Source organism: Pseudorca crassidens, chromosome 18 (genome assembly GCF_039906515.1).
Source record: "Pseudorca crassidens isolate mPseCra1 chromosome 18, mPseCra1.hap1, whole genome shotgun sequence".
Taxonomy (NCBI): Eukaryota; Metazoa; Chordata; class Mammalia; order Artiodactyla; family Delphinidae; genus Pseudorca; species Pseudorca crassidens.
The window spans coordinates 76,710,416-76,727,803 of NC_090313.1; the positions used below are offsets into that span (position 1 = coordinate 76,710,416).

The 17,388-nt window shown below is 45.3% G+C and overlaps 1 protein-coding gene across 2 annotated transcripts in view; it reads right to left on the reverse strand.

Moving 5' to 3' along the window:
- ATP8A2 (ATPase phospholipid transporting 8A2) overlaps positions 1-17,388 on the reverse strand; it is a 526,913-nt gene that overhangs the window by 389,701 nt on the left and 119,824 nt on the right. For both annotated transcript variants that reach the window (XM_067713702.1, XM_067713701.1), the window contains exons 6-11: positions 17,112-17,152; positions 12,634-12,707; positions 10,683-10,752; positions 9,894-10,021; positions 8,575-8,686; positions 2,268-2,433 (exon numbers count right to left, since the gene is read on the reverse strand). In XM_067713702.1, coding sequence (XP_067569803.1) covers positions 2,268-2,433; positions 8,575-8,686; positions 9,894-10,021; positions 10,683-10,752; positions 12,634-12,707; positions 17,112-17,152 — 591 coding nt within the window. The remainder of the gene's footprint in view (positions 1-2,267; positions 2,434-8,574; positions 8,687-9,893; positions 10,022-10,682; positions 10,753-12,633; positions 12,708-17,111; positions 17,153-17,388) is intronic.

Here is a 17,388-nt window from a genome sequence, read left to right on the forward strand (position 1 = left end):
AACTACTGAGCCCTCGTATCACAACCATTGAAGCCTGCGCGCCTAGAGCCCAGGCTCTGCAACAAGAGAAGCCACCGCAATGAGAAGCCCGCGCACGGCAACGAAGACCCAACACAGCCAAAAATAAATAAAATAAAATAAAATATTTTAAATAAGGTAACAAGGCACAAAGCATTATGAATGGGGCCAAAAATAAATAAATTAATTAATCAATTAATTAATTCTTCCACTGTAAATCACACACCCTGTACTGGAGTTTGACATTATCTGAGCAATTTAAATGACAGTTTCCACAAAGCTTGTATACCAGTATAGTGTCAATGCTGTTTATTTACCCAGACCATGATATTTTGGAACTAACGTGTAAACAAATGTATCTGTCTTCACATTTGACGCTAAACATACAACACGGTTGAAATCCAGATTTTAAGAACCAAAATCAAGGATTTTGACCCAAGCTACAACTGAGGTCCCAGTCACATTTCCCACATCTGTAAAGCAGCAACAAGGACACTCCTGGGCAGTTCAAAATGTGTGAGTTTTCTACATGACGTAACTAGAAAAGGGGAAAAAGATGTTTCCATCAGTTTAATTAAAATATATACAAAGATGGAAATAATAATCATCCCGAGAAAATATCCCAAAGTTTTAAAATTCAAATTTATTATTCAAAAAACTTTTGTCATTAAATTTTATTCTTCTGGAATTGCTGTGTAAGGAGATTGGCAAATCTTCTCTCAAAACAAAAAGCAATAAAACTGGACAAAATTGTCAAAAACAAGCTTGATGAAAACTATTAATGTGCATATCCAAAAACCTCAACAAACTTCAAACAGGATAAACTCAAAACTACTGAAAACCAACGAAGACGTTGAAAGCAGCAATAAAAAAATGACTCACGTACAAGGGAAAACTCAGTAAGAGTAACAGCTGACCTCATCGGTACAGTGGAGGTCAGAAGGAAAGAGGATGGTATATTCAAAGTACTGAAAAGAAAAGAATGTCAACCAAGAATTCCTACAAGAATTCTGTATCAGCAAAACTATCCTTCAAAAACAAAGGAGGGCTTCCTTGGTGGCGCGGTGGTTGGGAGTCCACCTGCCGGTGCGGGGGACGCAGGTTCGTGCCCCGGTCCGGGAGGATCCCGCGTGCCGCGGAGCGGCTGGGCCCGTGAGCCATGGCCGCTGAGGCTGCGCGTCCGGAGCCTGTGCTCCGCGACGGGAGAGGCCACAACGGTGAGAGGCCCGCGTATCGCAAAAAAAAAAAAAAAACAACAAAGGAGGGCTTCCTTGGTGGCGCGGTGGTTGGGAGTCCACCTGCCGGTGCGGGGGACGCAGGTTCGTGCCCCGGTCCGGGAGGATCCCGCGTGCCGCGGAGCGGCTGGGCCCATGGGCCGTGGCCACTGAGCCTGCGCGTCCGGAGCCTGTGCTCCGCAGCGGGGGAGGCCACGGCAGTGAGAGGCCCGCGTACTGCGGGAAAAAAGAAAAAAAGAAAAACAAGACAAAAGGAGAAATTAAGACACTCTAAGATAAAAATTGGGATAATTTGTTGCTATCCAGTCTGCCTTACAAGAAATAATAAAGGAAATCCTCCAGGATGACAGGAAGTGACACCAGACAGTAATTAAATCCACGTAAAGAAGCAGAGGGCAATAAAGGTAATTATATAGGAACTTATAAAAGACCATATAATTACATATTTTCTATGCTTTCTCTTAGATTTAAAAAAGTAGGGCTTCCCTGGTGGCACAGTGGTTAAGAATCCGCCTGCCAATGCAGGGGACATGGGTTCGAGCCCTGGTCCAGGAAGATCCCACATGCCGCGAAGCAACTAAGCCCGTGCGCCACAACTACTGAGCCTGCGCTCTAGAGCCCGCAAGCCACAGCTACTGAGCCCGCAAGCCACAACTACTGAAGCCCGTGCGCCTAGAGCCCGTGCTCCACAACAAGAGAAGCCACCGCAATGAGAAGCCCGCGCACCGCAACGAAGAGGAGCCCCCACTCGCCGTAACTAGAGAAAACCCACACGCAGCAACGAAGACCGAATGCAGCCAAAAATAATAAATAAAATCTTTAAAAAATCATCTGAATATAAAATGATCCCCAAATGTGTCCACCTTCACTGCGCCATGTGACTCATCTTTCGGTTCTTGAAGGGTGGGCATTGTCTACAACAGCCAACGGGCGGAGGAGGAGGGCACGGCCCGCACACGTACATCACACTTGGAAGGATGGTCAGCTTCAACAAGGAGTCCATTCGCCACTTACCCATCTTCTTGATGTACCAGTTCTTTCCTCCTTGAGACCCATTCCAGTACAGGGCTCCCACCGAGCTCACCAAGGCCATGACCAGGAGGATGCCAAAGAGTACCAGGATCTGCACATTAGTTACTTTCTCCACATTCGATCTCTTGAGAGGCGCTTTGGTGGAATTCTGTACGAGAGCATGTAAAGCCAGTAAGGGTCACAGAACACACTTGGGGGCAAAGAGCAGGGAGCAAAGGAGGTAAGTTAACCACATTCAACACAGAAAAAGTAAAAGACTATCTTTTTGTCAAATAACCAATGAGATTGAGAAGTGTACTATGCGCCTGAATCAACAGCTAGTTTTAAATAAAGAACACAGAAGACACACTGTCATTTTCAAAGGGCACATTTCAACTCTGCATGACTCAGTCTGTACTTCTTACGATTAGTCTGTACTTCTTAATTTTAGCATAAGATTAGCTACTTTCACGGTCTTAGAATACAGGTTCCAAATCATTTAAGCCCAGTTTCAGAGAAATCAGGCGGCTGCTAATTCAAGGGAGGCCAAGATTCTACGCCACAAAAATCCAGAATCTTCAAGGCAATGACGTAGCTCTGTAATTAACACACAGAGAGCTATTTGAAGCCCAGTAGCTCAGGATCTGAGAGAAGACATACACAAACACACACACATCAATAATGCAAAATAGAACAACAGGTGTCAAAATAAATGGATGGATAAAGAGTCCATTTGGAAAACTATGAACAAGAAACGAGCAAGAAGAGCCGGGGAAGCTCTGGTGGCCAGTGGAAATCTGAACGGGGTCCTAAAGCACAAACAGAAGGTGGGCAGGAAGTTACGACGAAAGTGGAAACACAGCCCAGCCATCTGTAAATGCTCAAGGCCTGCCTTCTCACTGCCGGTGGGGAGACCAGCCCAGCTAGACAACAAGCCAGTGTCGGGAGTGAGTCCAGAAAGATCCATTAAAACCAGATTCAAGGACCACTGCACAGCGGGTTTGGAACTATATCCCCTCAGCAGTGGAAAAGTCAATAGAACTGTTTGCCCTGGACAGTTATTCACTTAAAGTCATTTTATTAAAAAAATTCCTGAAGGCAGTTGTGGTGGGCAGAGTAACCGCCCTCCTCAGTGACATCCAGGTCCTAATACCTGGACCAGTGAATACGTTACTTTATATGGCAAAGGGGCTTTTCTGGTGTGATTAAATCAATGCCCTTGACTTGGGGAGATTAACCTGAATTATGCAAATGGGCCCGATTTAATCACACAGGTCTTTAAAAGCACAAAAGGAAGAGATCCTTCCCCAGTTATGGTCAGAGGGAGATATGAGTACAGACAAATGGCCAAAGACGCTCTGAAGATAGAGGAGAGGTGGTCATAAACCAAGGGACTCCGGGAGCCTCTAGAAGGCAAGGAATGGAGTCTCCTCTAGAACCTCCTAGAATGTTCTAAAAAGGAAGGCTGTCTGGCTGACATCATGATGTGGGTGAGACCCAGAGCAGACTTCCGACCTACAGAACTGGAACCTAAGAGCTTCGTGTTGCTTTAACCCGCTACGTTTGTGTCATTTGTTGTGGCAGCGACAGGAAACTAACGTGTAACACAGCAGATGGTAACAACCCCTTCCTGGAGGAGGACAGACCCTGGACTAGATCAGAAGCCAGGAGTGGATGGGGGAGATGGCGGGAGCTTCAGTCCACTGTCTCCGTCCACAAGTCATGAGCCTTGTCCCTTTAAGGCAATACTGATACGCAAGATCAGGTGATCTGAATACTTGCAAGGCACTGACTGGCCATGAAAAATGGTGCCTTGGGCCAGACTTGAGTTAGCACTCTGTCTTCATCTTCCCAACCCACCTGATCCCTAACAGAGCTAGGATGAAAATGTCTCCGAATATAAGGATACAAATAAAGTCACAACATGAAAACAAAACCGAGATGAAAACGAGCGGCCATTCATTCCTACATTCCATCGAGTAGCTCATACCACAAGGCGGCTGAAACTCATCTGAATTCTATCCCCGAACCCAGGACTGCTGCGACCATGACCGTGGCTTTCCGCGGGGGTGGGGAGTCGGGGACTTGCAACGCTGGTGATTTTGCAGCCCTGTAAGCATCTAAACAGCACGGCTGCAGTTCCTCTGCGTATACTCTTTTTCCCACTTCCCTTTAAGTCGCTGAATTATCTGTCCTTTAAAGACTTTAAAAAATATTCCTCTAGAATCTAAATGGAAATCCATCAGTAAAGGACAACTTACCAATCAAATATCATCTCAAGGTCGATGGGGTCGACACATCACCTTTGGCCTCATGGCAAGAGCCAGAAGACCAGTTTCAAGACCGCCTACCCCAATCTTTTAAAAGCTAATCTTACTTTTAATAAACATTCGTTGGAGGCACAAGCAGAAAAAAATTTACAATAAACATTACTTCTATGACTCCATGAGTTTATTGACTTTTGACCTTTCCCAGTGGTTGAATCCTGGCCAGTGAATAGGATTAAGAAAAGTTATGTTTCATCCAATACAAGAGCAATGACCCAACACTTCAGGCTTCAGCCCATGCACTTAGGAAAGCCAGGCTCTAGCTACTCACCCGCATCCCCTGAGCATTCCACCTTGCAGTGATGAGCTTGTAATGTCAAATTCCTACTAGATTAAAAGTTCTTCTCCAAAATCCTTAGAAAATACTACTTTTGAGTATTGGAGTTCGAAATAGAAATAGACCAAAATGTCACATTTTGAAAAAGCTTAAATCTGGCCTGAATTTTACACATTTGATTCCCTTCTAAGACAGCAGTCAGCAGAGTACTAGTTAAGACAAGGACTTGGGAGCCAGACTGCCTGGGCTGGAATCTCAGCTCTCTCTCTTACTGGGTATGTAACTTTGCTAACTTACTGAGAGATGCCTCAGTGTACTCATCTAGAAAACAAAAACAAAAATAGTATCTTCCTCATAGGGCCACTGTGAGGAATCAGTGAGTTAATACATGAGAATTTCTTGGAGCAATGCATGGGGCACTGTTTGCTAGAATTACTGTGACAATCTCTCTTTCCCATTAAATCAACCAACAGAAACATCAGACATTGAAATATTTCTACATGTAACTACACTCAACATGAAATGAGGGAACTCTGAAGTAGGAGAGTAGAAGGCATTGAGGTGAGAGTTTAAAAAACAAAAAAGTAGGGGCTTCCCTGGTGGCGCAGTGGTTGAGAGTCTGCCTGCCGATGCAGGGGACACGGGTTCGTGCCCCGGTCCGGGAAGATCCCACATGCCGTGGAGCGGCTGGGCCCGTGAGCCATGGCCGCTGAGCCTGCGCGTCCGGAGCCTGTGCTCCGCAGCGGGAGAGGCCGCGGCAGTGAGAGGCCCGCGTACCGCAAAAAAAAAGAAAAAAAAAAGTAGAAGAACCCTAAAGCAATTGTGTTTCCTCTCCGTGGTCAAGTAGCACAAGTAGAGACAACGTATGTTATTTCACCAACAGGATGGCTTCCAGCTATGTGTGTTGTATTATATTCCTTTCAAAAGCTTGTTATTTTTACGTGTTGTTCAAGCCCTAAAGGCACAGTGAGTCCAGCACAGGTGTTCCCGGGGCTTTGGATTGTCCTGTACTTGAGCAGTCAACATGTAATAAGCCACTCAAAGAGGTTTAGCACATGTAGGTGCAAGGAAGGCACCCAGCACACTCACGGGATGCAAACGTCACGGGGTAACGTAGTGAACACCTTGCTCCCTGAGGGGAGGATGGAATTATGTTTAAGTGTCACTTCATTGCTCTCTTACACCTCAGCTGCAAAGCTGTATTACCAACGCACGATCTAGGGAAACAGCATCGTACCCTGAAAACAAAAACTCCAGGGTACAAGGAATCTTGGGGAGTGGTCACATTTGTAAAATGCACAATCTGAAAACTAGTCTTGGGGCCCTGCCCGCATCTGAGCGAGCGCCTTGTGATCTGTCACTTCATTGTAAAAACACAAGTGACCTGTGGTCAGCGGGGCTCCCAGTGTTAGGCGGCAGCGGCGGGTGCTGGCCTGGGGGAGTCTGAGGACACTCGCTAGGTGGCAGGGGGCCCGGCTCTTCACCCAGAGAAAGTCTGCGCACAGCTGCTCAGACCCAAGACACTTTACACATCCTAGTCAGTGCGCGCACGTACACACACAGAACACACACACAGAACACAAAGAACACACACACAGAACACACAAAGAACACACACGCACAAACACACACACAGAACACACACACAGAACACAAAGAACACACACACAGAACACACAAAGAACACACACGCACAAACACACACACAGAACACACACACAGAACACAAAGAACACACACACGTGCACACACACACACAGAACACAAAGAACACACACGCACACACACACACACACGCACACACACCCCTTCCTCTATAACCATCCCACCACATGTGCGGCCTCGCAGTCCCCGGGCCCTCCCTGCTCCTTCCTGCTCCTGCCTCACCCCCCACCCCGAGGACACCCCTCCCCTGAGGTCCCCCAGCAGGGGCTGCTCCGCACAGACTCACGTGCTTCAGAAGACAGCACTGCCGAACGGATGCTCGGGGTCCGGTCATACATCCGACACCTGCTGCCTCTAACGCCGTGTTAAAAACCCCCTTGTAAAATTCCTGCCATCTGGCTACACGCCCTTCTGCCTCTTCCCTCAGCAAGTCCACCAGCTCTCCCCTCCCCCCCACTCCCTAAAGACTTGAGCCACCGGTTACAGCATCCGTCTCTACCCCGGCCCGGCCGCGTCCCATCTTCACCAAATGCCGTGGTCCCTCCATCCTTCACCCCTCAACACTGAACGCCTCCAACAGCTCCGCTTCAGCTTCCTGCCCCTGGGTCTCTCCGCTCCACAAACCCTCCGCCCCAGAAGATCAAAGCCAAGCCCCCTGCACACCGAGGCCTGTCATACAGCAACTCCAACAATCTTCTTCAACTCCAGTGAGTCTCTCTGCCCCACCCCCCGCCCACCCCGTCTGCCCTGCGTTACCCAGCTGGTGTGGACACAGGGCTCTATCACTCCATCGGTTCTAATCAATGGTTAACTCTCTCCTCCTACACCACTTGAGTGAACCAACACAACGGCCTTCCTTCTTCAACTTGACATCTGAAATGTGCTTCTTAGTATCTGGTCAACTGACACCTGCAAACCTGGGCTGGATGACCTTCCATATGGACCCCCAGCACCCCGTAACGACACGCATCACACGATCATCTCTCCACTCTGTAATCCCCACCACTCCCAAGTCTGCCTGGTTCCCAGGGGTGAGACTGTGCCTTCACTATTGTACCCACACAGCCTGGCACAAGATATGGTGCACGGTGGCCACAAAACACTTTTAAATCAAGAAATATTGCCAGATCTGTACTTTAGAAGTCACACAAAAGGGCAGACAAGCTGAAAAACCAATCCTTGTTGACAGCGACCATTAGAAATGACATGTAGGGGCACTGATTTAGGCAGGACTTCAAAGCTGTCCGGAAAAATACGTCGTAAAAGAAATGTGGGCTACAAGGTCACAGATAATAATTTTTATGTACACACTAACAAACGTAGTAAGATAGATAGCTAGTGGGAAGCAGCCGCAAGGCACAGGGATATTGGCTCGGTGCTTTGTGACAGCCTGGAGGGGTGGGATGGGGAGGGTGGGAGGGAGGGAGACGCAAGAGGGAAGAGATATGGGAACATATGTATATGTATAACTGATTCACTTTGTTACAAAGCAGAAACTAACACACCATTGTAAAGCAATTATACCCCAATAAAGATGTTAAAAAAAAAAAAAACTTAATAGGGAGAAAGAAGAAAATCATTTTAGTATTTTTTTTCTCTTTGGTATATGATATGAAGAATAAACATGAATTCAAAGATAACTGATTTTCAATTGCCTAGAATTCAGTTAAATAAGACAACTTCCTATAAAATCTGAATTAATGGGGTGCGGAGGAGAAGTAAAGAGAGAAATAAAGAGGTTAGAACAAATCCCCCCTCGCGTTTGAAGATAAAATAGGTGAGGCCTGACTGTCCCATTAAATCCAGAAAACAAAGACTGTTGATATTTCAGGCAAGGGGTAACAAATACTTGATACAGTAACAGAAATTCAGGAGGAACTACCTAGGAACCAAAATAAAAGCACCTCCTTTCCACATTTAGGTTCAGAGACAAAGCTTAAGGTTCCTAAATGCAACGTCTGCATTCTCTACCCACGACTCCACAAAAAAACAGAGAAAACGACTGAAATCAGCATTGTTTTTCAGCAGAGAAATGTTTTACCTGCATGAGTTTGGTGTCGTGTCCAGTATAAACAACTATGCCGAACACCCACTGAGTGTTTCTCAGCTGTGTACCTCGTAATAAGATCTGGTCGGGCCCAAGGGCAACAGGGCTAAAAACAAGAAACAACGTTTATATTTAATGACACTTCGAAAAAATGAGCATGAATTTTCCCCTTAGACATAAACCCACAATACATCAACCGTTTCCTTTAGTCAAATTTGGACTATTTCACGGGGACACAGGGGCCATAAAGGTTACCCCTGGCTTAATCTACCCAAGGTTTATCTCATCCATTCATCAACACAGAAAAAGGGTTTTTTTTTTCTCCTATAAAACGTTAAAAGGAAATTGTGTCTCTTATAACTCTCTTACGAAACTCAATATCTGAAAAGGAAATTAAGATAACCAGAAGTTTATTCATTTGGGAAAGTCAGTTTCTAGACTCTAAGAAAAAAAAAAAAGCTACAATAACAAATCTGTCGAAGCTAACTTAATGATTAAATAAACGTCTGAGTGATAATTTAGAACTTTAAGGTGGGAGCCTACAGAACAGCCCTGTGTACTACACGAAACCGAGAAGGGTGCCACACGTAGACTTGTCAGAGTTATTTTGGGTTGGTTCCCGTGATCGGGTCCTTCCCTTTGGGTCTGTTCAAAACATAAAGGTGGAGACCACTGGTAAGGAGCATGCAGGTTGAAGATAAGCAGAAGAGAGAAAGCACGCCCCAATGTAATGACAAAAAATGACTCAAATGATAAGTGCCAAGAGGGCAAAGACAACAGAATAGAGACAACAGGGCAGTGAACGTTCTGAAGGCAGGGTTAACCGGTCCTTCCATTCAACTTGCTAAAAACACAGACTACTTAGAAGACAGCAAAGGGAAAAAAGATGTTTCTCTAATCAATGTCAGCTCTTACACGCTTCAGACATCTCTCTTCTGCTTTTCTGGACAATTTTACGCAGCCAAAATCAACTACTCTCCTCCCTGGCGAGTAATACACACAGAAAGACCAGGCCAGTTCTGTGAACCTCACTTCAGACCCTCGGGATATTTTCTTGCCAAAAATCAGGTCTTTCCTTAAATTTAAGGGAAGGTTTAAATGGATTAAAACGGTGTTTCAAGAAAAGCTCAGCCTCCCATATCTAAGCTAAACATGAAGAAATCTGTTTTAAAAATATTATGAAAGCAGAAAACAGACTGACATTTGCCAAAGCTCCTGTAATTCTTAGTCACATTAAAAATAAATTTAAAAAAATTAAAATAAATAAATAAATAAATTAAAAGAAAATCCACTAAGACAAGAGGAAGCGATACCTTTTCCCATCCAAGTTCAAGTTTCCGGTGAAATCGTAGAGGTGGCGATTGGGCCCTTCACACTCTATGCTCCCAGACAACTTCATCAGCACCTCCCTCACCTGCATGTCAGCCGTGTGACTCACACCCTGAAACGTTCAACCCAAAGAGGAAACTGAACACAATCTTCCAGGTTTACGAACGACACTCAGCATATCCCTACTGTTAATCAAAAGGAAATAATGAATCAACTAAAATGGAATCGTTGGGTGGGGTCCTCAAGCTACCAGCCCTTCAGGATGGACTTCACAGGCAGCTTCGGTCACAGCAACCTAATACAAAAGGTTTGGAAGAATTCAATATATAATAACAATTTTAAATTTCAATTAATAACTCATTTTGACCCAAATTTTCTGCTGTACCAAGTTGCATTTGATGATTCTGCCCACATATCTTTCTTTTCTATCTTAGATATCTGACTTAGACATTTTTTTCTCTTTAAAGAAGAGTTACAGGGTGCCAGATATCACACTATGTTAAAGGGGTACTTTATTCTGTGTTTATGGCCATGTCAGGGTACAGCTAATGGAGTGTGCTTTCTGTAAAGGGTTTGGGTGTGTTGATTATGACTTTAGCACGGATGTGTCAGCACAGTGGTGGAGTCCTGACTCTGTGCTTCACTGAATTCCTTCCTCCAGAAATTCCTCCAGGAATTCTTTCCTCCAGAAAAAGCACTGACTGGTACGTGAGGGGAGCACCGTCGCCATTTGGGCCCCATAACGATGCAAGTCATAAAAGGTGACTTTTTACCTGACGTATTTTAAGGTTCGTCTCCCCATCGAGATTGGCTGTTTCAACATAACACATTGCCTGAGGTTCACTAAGGAGAGAGAAAAAAAAAAAAAGTTGAGTAAGGTCCCCTCCACCAATTCACAGCTCAGAAAGCCTCAACCATGGAAACTCTGCTGACCGGCCCTTCAGAGTGATGTCATAACTGACCGCCACGGGAAGAGTGACTGATGAGACAGACAGGACAGACAGACAGGTGTGTGGAGAGCACAGCGCCAAGACGAGCTGTCTCTCCAATGATCTACCCGCACAGGCCCCACAAAACGGCCGCCCGACTCCAAGTGGACAGAAATAACAGAGGATGCATGGGAAGGGGACAGGCCTGTGATGGGAAACAAGAGGTCCCAGCTAAGACCGCCCAGTGGGCTCAGGTGACCCTGAAAGTCAGAGGCTGGCCTGCCCTTGACCGAAACAGCCACCCAGGCCAGGCCAGGCCAGCACACACACCTTCTGAAGGAGATTACGGCCAGAGGAACTGAGAAATCAAGGCATAGGCTAGGCAGGGTTTTTCTTCCCTGCAGTTTTTACTGTGTCCACAGGCAACTTTTTAATCAAAACACCTGATTTTAAGGACAGAAAACTCAAAGAATAGATACAGAGTATAGCACCTGCCGTGCTTAAACATAAGCATGGCAGATACTATACTCCTACTTGGATGTTCAGGTCCAGGGAGCACAGTTAGGGTTTAACAAGATTCTATGACCACCAGCCACTTACAATCTCCTGGCACTGCCCTTCCTGGCCGTGTGGCCTCAGCGCGTTCAACGATCTCTCTGTAGCCCTTGTTTTTTCATGTACCAAGTAAGGCTGTCAAGGGCTGTTGGGAAGATTAAATGGGGTCATGTGCTCAACGGGCCACTCGGGACAAACACCAGGGAACCTGGAAAATGGGATGTTACCTCAGGCAATCCTTATTCAAAGCTGGCTTTCTGAGGGTCACACCCAAAACTCATAACCCAAACGATCTCAAGTGATCAACGTTTTACTATTTCTGAGAGTTTCTCTGTTACTAATCAATAGGGACAAACATGAATCCTGCCCCATGTATATGGGGCCTCTCCCCCTCTACAGACCTGGGGTCCTTTTATTAAACCTTTTATCTCAAGCAGAAAATTTGTGCTAAGCGTTAAAATCTGACAAAATAAGTGATTCAATCCCATAAAAGAGAGTCTGCCTGCACTCAGACACATGCGGTGGGAGATCTGATGCCCAGCAGCACATCAGTACAGGGAGGTTTAGTCCTGGCATCGTCTAATTTAATCTTGCGCTCAAACAGAAGTTTATTCTTATCCTGATTCTGGCTTTCCTTCTTTGATATCTACTTTTACGTATCATCCAAGGAAAAGTCAAGGACTGCGTTGTTTATCGTTTACACCATTTGGTGATGAAACCTCTGTAGCACAAAATTACCTAAAAAACATGGCAATGGTGCTTAGACAGAAAGGGGGCAAAATACGGACCATCTACAAGTCATGTGCACACTGAGAAGTGCCTGTGGGTCTCTGAACTACCGTAAGGGGAGGCATTCGATTCTGCGGAGAAGGCTGCTGGCTGGACCCACCAGAGCCGCTCCTGAAGTTTCAGACACGCTGTGACCTGGATGCTACCGAACAAATCACTCCACTGCTCTGGAATGTGTCCCCACAAACGAGGAATAGCCCAGAACAGCCACGAGATGAAAGTGAATCGATAAATATAAAAAGACGTCAGAAAAAAAGTACAAAGAAATGAATGGGAGAAAGAAAACTCAGGGTTAAGGCAAAAAAATGCAAAGGAGTAAAGGGAGAAAACGTGGGGGAGAGGGTGGGGACCCAGAGGGTGCAGGGAGGGTAGCTGGAGGCTTCTGCAGGCACTAGGTAACACTCCATTGTTCTCAACACCGATTTCAAAACCATGCCACGAGCCACCTGACCTGGAGGACAGCAGGACCACATCTGCGGGAAGACACTGCCCGTTGACGACCTTCACGATGTCTCCCACGGCTACCTAGAACACAAGAACAAGGACCGAGAAACATGAGAGCCAGGAAAGCGCAAATGGTGATAAAAGTGGTTAAACATCGGGAGAAAAAAATTACTGTGTAAGTGTGCCGTGAAGTTTAAGGCAGAGAAGCTCAAATTCTTTTCCTCGACAAGAATAAAAGGAACATTTCAATACAGACAAAAGGCAATGCTGCCTTTCTGCAATGATGCCGAACGAAGAAGAAAAAAAAGGAGGAGAAAAAAGATGAGTCAAAACAACCATCAGGTTTCACTTTCTCACTGGCTTACAGATACATGCACATCTATCCCCACAGCTGTGGGCAGCAGGGTAAGCGGTTAAGTGCACAGCTCGAGAGCCTGCCTGGATGCCTGGGTCAAATCCCCCGTGGGACCCGTTCCTAGTGCACGTAAACCTTGAGCAACTCATGCAAACTCTGGTGCCCCACTTTTCCCATCTGTCCAACGAGGTCATCAGCACATATTTCATGGGGTTATTGTGGGGATCAACTGAGTTAACACAGGCAAATTTCTTCTGTTTTACATCTGGGGAAACTGAGATACAAAGTGAAATACTGGGTCATGGTCACAAAACCAGTGAGTGTTAGAGCCAGGACTCAAAACCAAGCCATCGGGCTGGAAGCCCAGTGGTCTGATCAAAAGGCAATACTAAATTCATGCAGGAACAATGCATCTCAAAGGTCCCCTGGAAATACTCCACATGAAAGAGATTCGTGTGGCCTCAAGAAATTGCCAGAAAATAATCACAGAAGCCCCCAAGCCACGGAAACAGGTGCTCGTCTGCAGGACACAAGCCCACGGCCGAGGGCCCACAGGGCCTTTAAATAACCTCACAGACACACCAGGCTGGAGAGGACATGTGCTTTCAAGCCAGGTAGGCCCAGGCTCAGATCTGAGCTTCACAGACACACATGAACTCACAGAGCCTGGCAGGCAGGCTCTCCACCTCCTTGAACTCCAGTGTCCTCACTTATAAAATGGGAAACGCCACCACTGACCTTGCAGGGTTGTTGCAATGAGTAAGGAGGGATATGCCAGCACCAGACATGAAGCAGGCACAGCTACGTGTTAGCCTTGAGCGTAACCGAATGGGCACCATGAGTGTGAGAGTGAGGATGGTGGAGTTCTCTGACAGCGCAAGCAAGGCTGTTCCTGGTATATAATTTCAAAACTCAAAGTCTAACTGAGCAGGACCCTATGGGGCCTTCCCAGGACAAACCTCTCCCCCATATCCTCTGCTTTAGCTCCTGGCTGAAGTACCTAGATAACAGCATGTGATACACACTTCCTGGGTCGTTTTACAGATGTTAAAACCCCCACCAAATAGGAGAAATTAACTACTTGATGACCATGAGCACATAGCCCCCAGACCTGCTGGCACCTAAGGACGATAATGTTAAACCTGTGACACCACCCTGTTACTACCATCAACCAATCACAGAACTGTGCACAAGCTGATCACCTACCCTGGGATGCCCCTCCCTCACCTGGCCTTTAAAGATGCTTTGCTGAAACCCTTTAGGGAGTTTGGGTGTTTTGAGCACGAGCCACCTGGACTCCTTGCTTGGCACCTGCAATAAAGACTGCACTTCCCAGCACCGCTTACTGAAGAGGCTGTCCTTTCTCCATTGTATGTTCTTGCCTCCTTTGTCGTAAATTAGGTGTCATAAATATGTGTGTGTGTTTATCTCTGGGCATTCTATCCTGTACCATTGATCTATATTTCTGTTTTTGTGCCAGTACCATATCGTCTTGATTACTGTAGCTTTGTGGTATAGTTTGAAGTTGGGGAGCCTGATTCCTCCAACTGCATTTTTCTTTCTCAAGATTGCTTTGGCTCTTTGGGGTCTTTTGTGTTTCTATACGAATTTTAAAATGTTTTGTTCTAATTCTGTGAAGAATGCTAATGGAATATTACTCAGCCATAAAAAGGAACGAAATTGAGTTATTTGTAGTGAGGTGGATGGACCTAGAGTCTGTCAAAGAGAGTGAAGTAAGTCAGAAAGAGAAAAACAAATATCGTATGCTAACACACATATATGGAATCTAAAAAAAAAAAATAGTACTGATGAACCTAGTTGCAGGGCAGGAATAAAGATGTAGACGTAGAGAATAGACTTGAGGACATGGGGTGGGAGGGGGAAGCCGGGGCGAAGTGAGAGTAGCATCGACATATATACACTACCGAATGTAAAATAGTCGGCTAGTGGGAAGCAGCAGCGTAGCACAGGGAGATCAGCTCGGTGCTTTGCGATGACCTAGAGGGGTGGGATAGGGAGGGTGGGAGGGAGGCTCAAGAGGGAGGGGATATAGGGACATATGTATGCATATGGCTGATTCACTTTGGTGTGCAACAGAAACACAGCATTGTGAAGCAATTATACTCCAATAAAGATTAAAAAATAATAATAAAATGAAGCACATGCATATACCTATTCAGAAATCTAAAAAAAAGACTGCACTTCCCTTCACCACGACCCCGTGTCAGCAGATTGGCTCTACTGCAGGCGGGCAAGCGGACTTACGTTTGGTTCAGTAACAGAAGGGCACGACGCTTTCTGTTTCCTATTCTAACCCATGTTACTCATCTCTTTGAAATCAAGGATTGTAAAAAAAAAAAAAAACAAAAAAAAACCACTGCATCTTACAATCCAGGAAAACGGCCTGACAGGTGACTGTGTTTAATATTTTATCAGGACAAAGGAATGCTGCTAAAAGTCATCCTGTTAGTGCCTTGATTTGCTTATCAAAGTGTGTGGGTAAGTCTAAGGAATCGGGCTCAGCATCGAGAAGGGTGGTAAACATTACATTTCAGAGCCTCTGTACATCTGAAGTTCGTATCCAGCTTAAAGGAGAAAGAAAGGCAGGGGCCGTGCTTAATTCTTATCTGCATCCCCAGCGCCTAACACTGCCTCTGGCACATACTAAGAGCTCCATTTAAAACAACAAAATCCATTTTTAACTGAAATAGAAATGCAGGTGGCAAAACAAAACAGGTATTTGGTTGATGGGTTGGTTTTTTTTCCTCTCCAAATGTGTGTAGGAAACAGTAATGAGCTTTAGGGGTCTGATCCAGACCCCTAGATCCAGAATTCTGAGATCCACTCCTAGATCCAGAATTCTGAGATCATCACTCCATTTTCTACTGTTTCAAGTAGTGTCAACAGCCCAAATTCAAATAATCCTCCACTCCTGCCAGTATGAGCGCCTTCCTGGGGAGGGGAGTGGCAACAGGAACATCGGCGAGAGAGGCCACTCCTAAGTGCCGTGGGAGTTCTCAAGTTCCCATGGCACGCTAGGAGCATTGCTACCATCTGTGAAGGCAAGAAACTCCGAGCACCTGACCGAGAACCACCACACTTCCCAGTGAGAGTGAGGTCAATGAATATTTACAACACAGGGCTTCCGGATGGCTACCCAGGTTAAGGTGTTGCCACAAAACACTACCGAGGGGCTTAATGGATCTCCTGTAACAAAGTAAAAAGAAAATGACAGCCAAAAGGAAGGCTGCGGTTACCACATCACGGGCATCCTGCAGACTCCCAAGGTCACTAGAGGCGTTTTAAAACGTTTTATTAAATGTTTAGCAAGAGATACTATTATATGTTACTCTTCTAAAGTGTAGTTTTCTTCTGAAATCATGTTAATCAGCTTTGAGTCTTGGAGGCATGAGAGTCACCCTCCAAAAACATCTTGTGACCATTAAGTTCCAGCCACAACAGAGACTCACTGAAAAAGCTAATTTTAGTAACCAGAGAACACCCAGGTGGCACGGGATATTTCTTCTCAATCTTCTATTTATCACTAGTAACAACCAAATCACCACGTCGTTCTCAAACCCCGCCGACCCCATAACTCCAGCGAGGCAAACACTCCTTGCTCTTGTAAAGCTAAAAGCAGCAACTTTCAGCCTCAGAACCCACCCAGGATGGTTCCCAGCCCCCAGTCTACCACTTCTTATATTTAGGGCTAATTATAAACCCAAACTCTTTCCACCAAAAATGTCAGAAGTGAGAATTTCAAAAGTTAAAAAAAAAAAAGTCTTTAAAAGAGTGCATTGAGATAAAGAGAACAACAGAAGACCAGGGGAAACGCTTCTGTACTTGGATTCAGAAACTAGAAAATGATTTGAAATTTCAGAAATATCCATCAGGGGCAATGAATGTCCCAGCTCTGAACTGACACAGGGAATGGCTTCTAGAAGATGCAGCAACAGAGGAAACATGCACCCGTTCTAGGAAAGCCTCAGGGAAAAACCACACTGCACCACTTACATGACATGGACATGGCTTGTGTCTTAACACAAACTTTATACCAAAATCAACACTAGCAATGAATTACAGGTCTCCAAACCAGTACTTTCTGGCATATCTTTAAAATTTGTTATTACCTCTTTCCACATAATGGTATGCCACATACCATTCCTTAACACTGCAAAAGAAAAACAAAACAAGTATCAGTTAATACTGATGATAATCAACATAAAATCAGCTTTCCAAAATCCAAAAGCCTCCTTTTAAAATTCCACTGATTAATTCCAACATACCATATCCTTAGACATAAATGTATAACATCATCACTGCCCAAAACAGAGCCCCAACTAGGTACTTATGTACCATATAGAGAGGAACGCATACACATAAATATTCATGTTTGCAAATAAGTTA